Genomic DNA, 8,619 nt, shown 5'->3' on the forward strand with positions numbered 1-8,619 from the left:
ACGCTGAAGCCGCGGCTGCAGCAGCGCGTTGCGGACGGTCGCGCCACGCCGCCCTGCCCAAGGCCCTGCCGTGGCGGCGGCGTGGAGGCCGCGGGGCGCTGGTCCAGGGCCGCGTGCCGCGCTGCTCGAGCTGGACGAGGGCCTTCAGGGACGGGGCTGGGTGCCGCGGTCCCCGGCGACGCATCGCCGCGCGCACGTCCCTCGCGCTGCCGGGGGAAGACACGAGTCGGTACCCGAGACTCTCTCGCAGGCTTGCCGGCGATGCCGGGCTGCCGGGCTGGGCGGTGGAAATCGTTTTATTCCCGGCCGCGATGCATAATCCGTATTCCTTTCGCTTCGCGAGCGCCGCGCAGCACCGCGCTACTCGGCCCGGAAATTGCCTGCAGGCCCGCCGCCCCTGCGGGACTAGCACTGCGGCGAGGGAGCCCTCTCGCCAAGGACTCCGCGCCGCGCCACCAGCTCGCCGAGGAGCCGTACCACCGCCGTGAACCCCACGCCTGGACAGCGCGCACGCCGCACGCACCGACGGCACTCTCCGCACGCTTGACGCTACGTCACGCCGCCGCAAAGGCAGCAGCCCCGCGGGCCCCTCGCGCCGACCATCGTACCGCCACTGCCAGCCAGCCGCCACTGGCAGCACGCGGAGCACGCCGCCGGCACGGACCCTTCGGCCGCGGAGCCGCGGAGCGCGGGGTGGCCGTCCCGCCCCACGCCGCCGAGCCATGCCGCCTAGCCGCACCTGGTGGGGGAGCGGGGCGAGGCGAGGCGAGGCGCACTTCGCGGACCACGCAGGTGCCAGCCGTGCCGGCGGTGAGCCCCCGCCCTCCTTCCTTCTCCCCGAGCCCCTCGTTAGCCGTCTCGCAATGCTTTTGCACAAGACTGTGCGCCCCTCGGCCCCCGGCCCGCGCAAGGAGCGCGCGGAGTGACCCCCGTGACCCACATACTCTCTCGCCTGCTCGGCACCGGCCAAGGCACTGGCCAAGGCACCGGCACCCCTCGCTGGCCGCTTAGCGCTCGGCTCGCCTCGCCCGCAGCTTGGCCGCACGCTCCGCGGCAGTCCACGGCCAGCGCCCGCGGTGCTGTGGGTAGGCAATCCCGCCGGCGCGGCCCGCGCCCCGGGCTTGCCTACCCGTCTCTGCGCGGGCGCTTCGCCGCCGGGACGAGCAAAGGTGTGCTCTTAGTTGGATTTCAGCAGCGGAATGCCGTTGGCCGCTTGATGCCAGCGCATTCTTAACTCAACTAAAGATCTCCATCTCCGCCGTTCGTGGACCGCCACGCCCTCCGGTGGACAAGTGAGTCTACCGCAACAGGTGCAGCACCGCGGGGACGCCCCGGGGCAGTGACAGTGGCAGTGAGGCGACCCAGGGATGAATAATTGTTGCCGCCAATCAGCGGCCCGCTCCGCCCCGCCCCGCGCCACCACACCCCACAGCACACGAAGGTCGCCGTGAATATTCAGGAAGGGCAGCGAGCTCACCGACGACCAGGGTGGCGTCACCCAGCGGGGCAGTCACCCTCAGGCTGACTGACTACGAACGGCCCACAGTGGGCCAGAAGAGCGGTGCATGCGGCCAAAACTCTAGACGCGTTTTGAGCTGCAGAGTCGCTAAACAGGATTCCAACCGAACGTGTGACCTCACCAATGTTTTGCTCTCCGTACGAGGAATCCATTGGTGGGGTCACACGCTCGGTTCGAGTCCCAGTCCCGGGAGCTCAAAACGCGTCTCGAATTTTGGCCGCCTCCACCGGTCTTCTGGCCCACTGTGCGGCGGCGCCCCCGTCGCTCTGTCTCTCTCGCACTCAGAGGCGTGCCGCAGGGACGCGAGGGGGCCAGGGCGATGACGCAGACGCACTGGATTCAGCCCTCCGGTGGCGTGGTTGACGCCCTCCGCCAGTCCGTCCCGGCGTCTTCCGGCGCGCCTCCGAGCAGTGCCTCATTATTCCGGGAACGCCAGTCGTATCGCGGGGAAGTGGAAACGGCCCCGGACACACAGGTGGGTGGCGTTGGCCCGTTGGCGTCGCGGCGCCGTTTACCGGCGTAACAACAAGCGCCCCAATTCTTTTGACACCACCGCCACGGCACGGCCACGCCACCGCCACGGCACTGCCACGGCACGGCGCACGGTGTAGGTTGCAGGGGCGCAGCGTTACGGCCGGCCGACGCACGCAACCCTCGGCCCGACCAGCCCGACCCTCTCGAGGTGGCGGACGACGGCCTGCGATATCTGGGTCACGACTTCGGACGGCGCCGCGTTGTGAGGTCGGCGAGGTCCAGGCGGGGCCTCGGGCGGTGTTTCGTCGCTCTGTCTCCCTCGCACCCCAACGGAACGCCCAGCGAGAGCGAGAGAGGACGAAAGCACCGTTCGGAATCAGTCTGCAGGCCGGCGTGATGAATTGGGGGATTAGGGTAAATCAAACACTGTAATTGGTTTCCCTTTTAAAGCCCGCGGTACTTCCCCTCCCCGCGGCGGCCGGCAGCACTTTCCCTGCCCACCCCGAGGCCGCCGCCGTCACCGCCACTCAGCCCCGTGCAAAGGGGAGAAGCTTGCATGGCCGCCATGCATAAATGCATCAGTATTTAAATTTTCTCCCAGTTTCAGCGCACGCCTCGGCCTGGCCGGCCGGGCCCGGCACGCCGCGCTGGGAGGCCACCGTGTTTTACTAATGAACGGGGCATCGTCACGCAAACCGCGGATATGGACTCACCCGTGAGGAGCCGGGGGGGGGGGGGTAGGTAGGCCCAAATGGGGCAGGAATGCTGGCAAGGGAGGCACCACGATCACCCCCTATGCAACCGCCGACTTAAACAAACTGGCCTTAAAAATGTATCACGGTACAAATTATAGTAGAACTCTTAGTTTAACTATGAAGAAATTTTTGTAGGACTATTGTTTTGCTTGCTCTTTGAACTTTGTTTACTTAAAAGCAGAAAGAACGGGCGAATATCAGCGGATGAACACCTGGAAAGAGCACTACCTACTCATTGAGTGAATCAATAAATTGAATTTGAATCTTAGTTGGGCCCGTCCAAACATAAGAACTTGAAATAATTTAAATTTATTACTTTTATTTTCACAGTGTTACAATCTTGGGAAGAAGTTTTGCTGCATTGATACATTGTACAAATGAGTTTCTTTGTAATGCAAATAAAATGCCTTATAATTGCGAGGAAATCCCTTTGCAAGCGTACAAAACTACCATACGATGCCGATCCTTCGCAAAGTTACTCGCCAGTGCACACCTAAACACAGCAAAAGCAAGCACAAGGGAATTCCGAGAAGACTATAGAGTCCTAAAGGCCCTCACAGGGGAGAAAGCGAACCCTTTTTTTTAAAAATGTTCTGGGTTTTTGCTTTCCCAAAAACACAAGAAAGTGCTATGCGTAATTCCTCATAGTTGTTGTATGTTTTCGTCTTTCGGTAGCCCCGTGAAGCCTAGAGCCCTTTGGGAGCCCCTTCGGGTCCAAGTTATAAATCCTCATTCTTTTCTTTGTTGATTGAAGCCTTCAATATCGAAAGTCACAGCGTTTTAGGCAAATCCGGAATTTTGAAATCCTACGCCGGGAACGGCGCACGGGGTCAATTTTGTTTCATTTCGACCTTTTGTTTGATTTTTTGTGTTCTTTGTTTGAGGGGAAAACTAGAATCAAGGCACATTGGGCGCTTGTCCTAAAAAGCTCCTCATTTCTCTTGTCAACTGAACAGTCATTGAACGTCAGATGCAAACTGTTTAGACGTTTTCAGGCTCTGCCAGACGAATCTTAAAAACGCAAGCCGGAAGCGGAAGCGCATGGCGGACATTTTGGTCGTCAGTATGAGCACCAAAATCGGTCAGAAGTCAAGACGCGGTTCGCGGATCTCCCCTTTAGGGCCTTTAGCCTTATATCCGCTTGGGCGATGGTGGATAGTGGACAGTGGACATTTCAGGGTGCGACGTTGCCAGCCTGCTTTTGTTTATTTACTTCCTCGTCTTGTCACCCACCACAAATGGTGCTCATCTCGTGTTTTAGCCATTTCTAACTCACTATGCAAGAAATGCAGCTGGAGCAGCTTCAGGAAAGAACGCAATAAGTTCAAAATGATGATATTGTTATTGGTGAGCGGCAACGTCGCACTGAACCAGCGCCTTATAACCGGGAACAGACTCTCCTGAAACGTCCACTATCCATCCACTAAGGGCTAAGCGGATACGGGGTAGGACTCTAGAAGACTACTTGAGTGCTCATCGATTTTTCATACCTCGAGTCGTTATAGCCTCGTCACAGGCTTCCGCGCAAACGAATGTGAATGTGGCTTCTGCTTTTCGTTTCTAACCTAACAGTTGTTGGCTGGTTTCTACTGCTTTCGGCAGGCCAAGATACACAATGCAAAATTACTCATAAGAACGTGTTCTACATGACGGGTTGAATATGTTTTCATGCTTTGCGGTAGCAGTGAGATTGCGGGACTAGTGGTCATGTCCCTTGAAGTATGCCATGCTCTGCTGTGCTCCAAGAATTATTTTTTCTGCAGAGGATGCTGAACATTTCTTCTGCTTTGCTTCCAGCATACAAGCCTTGAATATCAGAAAGCCACTCACAGCGTGAACAAAATCCGCGGGTTTGTGTCTTTTATAATTCCTATCGTCGACTTACAGGCGCTTACGCGTCAATTAAACTGTCAGTTATTTATTTTTATCCTTTTGTTTAATTTTTTTTGTTGCTTTTGTTTTTGCAGCTGGCAAATCTAGAATCCGGCACAATGGTCTCTCTTCCTGAAAATATGACACCTCCTTTGTCTTGTGACAATCTTGGGGGCGTGTTTGGACCTGATCCAACTCAATACGCAATGACTTCGGTGTTGGGACAGTGCTGCGATGATGCAGGTCAAGTATACCTGGCAGTGTATTTGCCTACAAACACTCCAATCGCTCTTAAAAAGTTTAACATGGACAAGGCCAAAGATGAAATGGATAACATCCAGGTGAGAACAGTTGCAGTATAAATCAATGATTTCATCAACTGCTCCAATATGAATGTTGGCTAATGCACCTTTTTGACTGCTTCCAGAATGAAATAATTTTGACCCGTCAGTTGCGCCACCCAAATGTTGTTGTGATCAATGCAGCATTTGTATTAGATAATTATATTTGTGTTGTTTCACCCTTGATGGCGTTTGGATCTTGTCGAGATTTGTTAAATCGGCATTTTACTGAAGGATTGCCAGAACTTGCTATTGCATTTATCCTCAAGGATGTTCTTTTGGCCCTAGATTACATTCATAAGAAAGGATACATTCACAGGTGATTTAACATTGTAATTTCGAATACTACTCAATAATGACTGCATTACTAATAGTTCAATTTTGTATTCACCAGAGCTGTGCGAGCTAGTCACATATTGATAAATGAGTATGGACAGGCTGTTTTATCAGGACTAAGGTATGCCTGTCGATTAGTAAAAAATGGCAGGTGGCAGAGAAATGTCCACTCATTTCCTTCCAGCACTTCTAGAAATTTGAACTGGCTTAGTCCAGAACTTTTAGAACAGGTGATAACAAATTTTGTGAACTTTGTGAAAACTCACCTTGTCTGCATCAATATATAATTATTATATGTGCTTAAATGTTTCAGAATATGCAAGGTTACAATGAGAAATCTGATATGTATAGCCTTGGAGTCACTGCCTGCGAACTGGCAAATGGCATGGCTCCTTTTCAGGATCATCCACCAACACTCATGTTGACTGAGAAGGTTAGAGGTTTTGCTCCAGTGCTGTTGGACTTCACGACGTGCCCTCAGTATTCTGACACAGGGCAACAGAACTCAAATCCGAACCAAGCACATGGTATGCCATCTGATGCGATAAGTATGTCCTGCTTTGTATATATGCCAATCTCAGTTTCAAATTTGTTTGAGGCTGACAAGTATTTGTTTTTCAGACTCTGGTGTTGGTGATAGTGTGGGATCAAATGGCAATAGTTTGGAGGGTGGTGGGCTTGCCTCAAGGCGCTTCACTGATCACTTTCATCGATTCTCTGAACTCTGCCTTCAAAGAGATCCCGAGCATAGACCAAGTGCTGCACAACTTCTCCTCCACTCATTTTTCAAATTACCCAAACGAATGAATGCACCTCCACTGCCACAACTCCTGCATCCAGTCATTCCTCTTACCAAAGTAGTATTGGGTACAGAAAGTGAGTAATTGTTTTTAATTTTTTTCTGAGAAGATTACAGACAATTTCTTAAGCTTGAGGTACCAATTATTTCAAATATTTTACTGTCTCTTTTCCAGGTAGTGAAGACTTTTTCGGTGTAGCAGACCGCCTCAGTGATTTAGATTTAAACACATGTGAGTGGGACTTCTGAAATAGAATTGGACTATCAAATGAGTTATGAGATGTGAATCAACTTTTATTGTATTATTTGTTTTGTAATGCCTGTGCATGACTGATCTTAAATTTACAGTCAATATTTATAAATTTTGGCTGTTCTGTTGTTTTTCTTGTTATGACCATAAGTACAAAGGAGTGTGTAAGCCATATCAGTGGTTAATCAATTGAATGCAGTATGAATTGAGACTGAATAGGGTTACAATTGAGAAATGTATTTAAAAGATTATTCCTACATTGAGTCACTACCTAAGCATGACATTGTTTCTGTTTTTTCTTTACCTAATTTTTATCTTGTTTGCACCTGACAACACTGTGTTGGGTGTTTTCCATATTTTAACCTGTGGTAACGCATTTAAAATTCAGAAATATTTTGAGTCTATCTAGTTCACACACTGTTCAAACACAACTTTGTCTAATAAGCTGAATAAAACCGAAAAGTGCATTAAATATTTTTCTTTAAGAATGTCTTTTTGTTGGTGTTGGCTGTAACTCTCGTAGTTTTTGCCAATGTCGCAACCATTATCAACCCAAGTAGTAGTTACCCCCAAGGAGAACGGAATCGTCCAAAAAGGTCACCGTGAGCTGCAGGTGAAGGATTTTCGTCGTGATTTGGGCACATTAGGTCACATGTGACTCGAAATAGCTCACGATGAGCTTTTCAATTCTGTTCTCCTTGGGCAGTAGGTGACGTTAGGGACTGTAGGGCTATGCCAGGGGGCCTGAAGCTGCCAAACCAGGTTTGGTGACGAGTACGAGAGCAGGTTGCGTGCGTTGAGTTGCCTGCCTCTCCGGCTGAGTCTTCAGCGCTCTGAAGTTAAAAGTTGCCTCGAGCGCCTGCCGAGTAGGCAACCCATCGTGCATCCGCGTGCGGGGCTGGCCTGTGCGCCGGGCGCCGGTGGTACTTGCTAGAGTCCGGTGGCGCCGCCCACCGCCACGCCTCTGTCTCTGTCTGCGCGAAGCACGCGCACCCCTCGGCCGGACCACGAGGCCGCCGCCGCCGCCACCGCATCCCATCCAATCCCATCCCGGGAAGCCACGCCCGGCCGTTTTAATTGCCGCCAAGTGGAGTCCTCGTCGGCGTCCTGGCGGCGCGGGGCGTGCGAGAGCGCCGCCGCCGCCGTCTCCGGAACCTGTCGCCGCGCGCTGCGCACCGCGTCTCGCATCTCACCGCGCGCGGCGTGCGTTGTTTTACGGCCGCTTTATGATCTGGACCAATAATTTTGCGACTTCGCGAGGCGCGGCGCGGCGCGGTCCGCCACTATAACCGGAGGGCGGCGCGTTGTGTGACGGCCTCGGCGATAGCGGGCTGCTGGGCCTGCAGGCTCATTCCGAGCGGTGCTCTGTCTTTCTCGCGCCCCTGCGGAACGCCCCGCGAGAGCGAGAGAGACAGGGAGCAGCTTGCAGGCTTGCTTGGCCTGCTCGGCGCCCGTAAAACCGAAGCCAACTCGCCTGGCCGCGCCGCCAGGGCAGCCAGGGCAGCCAGGGCAGCCAGGGCAGCCAGGGCGTCACACTCCGCTCCAATATCTGCGACGCGGCAGCGCGGCAGCCAAGCGCGCCGTGCCGCCGTGCCGTCGCACCGTCTCCGCGCACTTCTTGCCCGCGCGGCGCGCACTCGGCCCGGCTGGGCTCGCTCCGGCCGGCGCGGCTCGGCTCGGCTCCACTCGCCTCGCCACTTTTAATGGATGCAGCGATCCCTTCCCTTCGGAGCTAATTAAGGTGTCCGGAGATGCGGACTCGACTCGGGGTTTAGGCTGTCGCAGCGCGGCCGAGACCGCGCGCGGCGCGGCGGCGTGTGTGTAGGGGCGTTGTCGCTCTGTTATTGCGCTTTATTTTCCGCTGTAGGGATTAAGAGCGGAATGTTCATGATGACCTTCGCTTGCATTTGGCACCATGTCTGAAATCTGCAGAGGCAGTGACTGGGGCTATCGGAAACGCCGCGACAAAGGTGAATGCACAGCCCCGCCGTTACACGCCCACCCCACTTTCCCTGGCCTCTGGCTCGCGAGGGGCAGTGACCCATTCATACAGCGCGAGGGAAACACTCACCGCGTAGACAAACTTCACCCGTGGGGTCAAGGGGGACCAACCGGCGCCAACAAGGTACCTTTATTTTCCTCCTGATGCCGCCCAACTACGGCGCACGCAGCCGTCCCGTCCCAGCCTGCATGGTGGAGTCTCCCCGGCCCCGGCCACGCCCCGGCCGGCCCCGCGCGACGGCGCGCTGCTCTGCGGCTCTCCGTTTTAACAG

General features: G+C 54.5%; 1 protein-coding gene across 2 annotated transcripts; it reads left to right on the forward strand.

The window, feature by feature from the left end:
* The first annotated feature begins 4,290 nt into the window (after positions 1–4,290).
* Positions 4,291–6,831, forward strand: LOC117646373 (STE20-related kinase adapter protein alpha). 2 transcript variants are annotated; one of them, XM_034387253.1, is made up of 8 exons: positions 4,291–4,467; positions 4,546–4,598; positions 4,716–4,961; positions 5,048–5,280; positions 5,356–5,527; positions 5,611–5,845; positions 5,919–6,173; positions 6,272–6,831. In XM_034387253.1, exons 3-8 carry the CDS (start codon positions 4,740–4,742, stop codon positions 6,343–6,345), a joined length of 1,191 nt encoding a protein of 396 aa, XP_034243144.1. In that variant the 5' UTR covers positions 4,291–4,467; positions 4,546–4,598; positions 4,716–4,739; the 3' UTR covers positions 6,346–6,831. The 2 variants fall into 2 exon arrangements, with proteins under 2 accessions (XP_034243144.1, XP_034243145.1); XM_034387254.1 differs by having other exon boundaries at positions 4,294–4,598; positions 5,611–5,824.
* Positions 6,832–8,619: the final 1,788 nt, after the last annotated feature.

This window comes from Thrips palmi, unplaced genomic scaffold (genome assembly GCF_012932325.1).
Source record: "Thrips palmi isolate BJ-2018 unplaced genomic scaffold, TpBJ-2018v1 HiC_scaffold_19, whole genome shotgun sequence".
Taxonomy (NCBI): domain Eukaryota; kingdom Metazoa; phylum Arthropoda; class Insecta; order Thysanoptera; family Thripidae; genus Thrips; species Thrips palmi.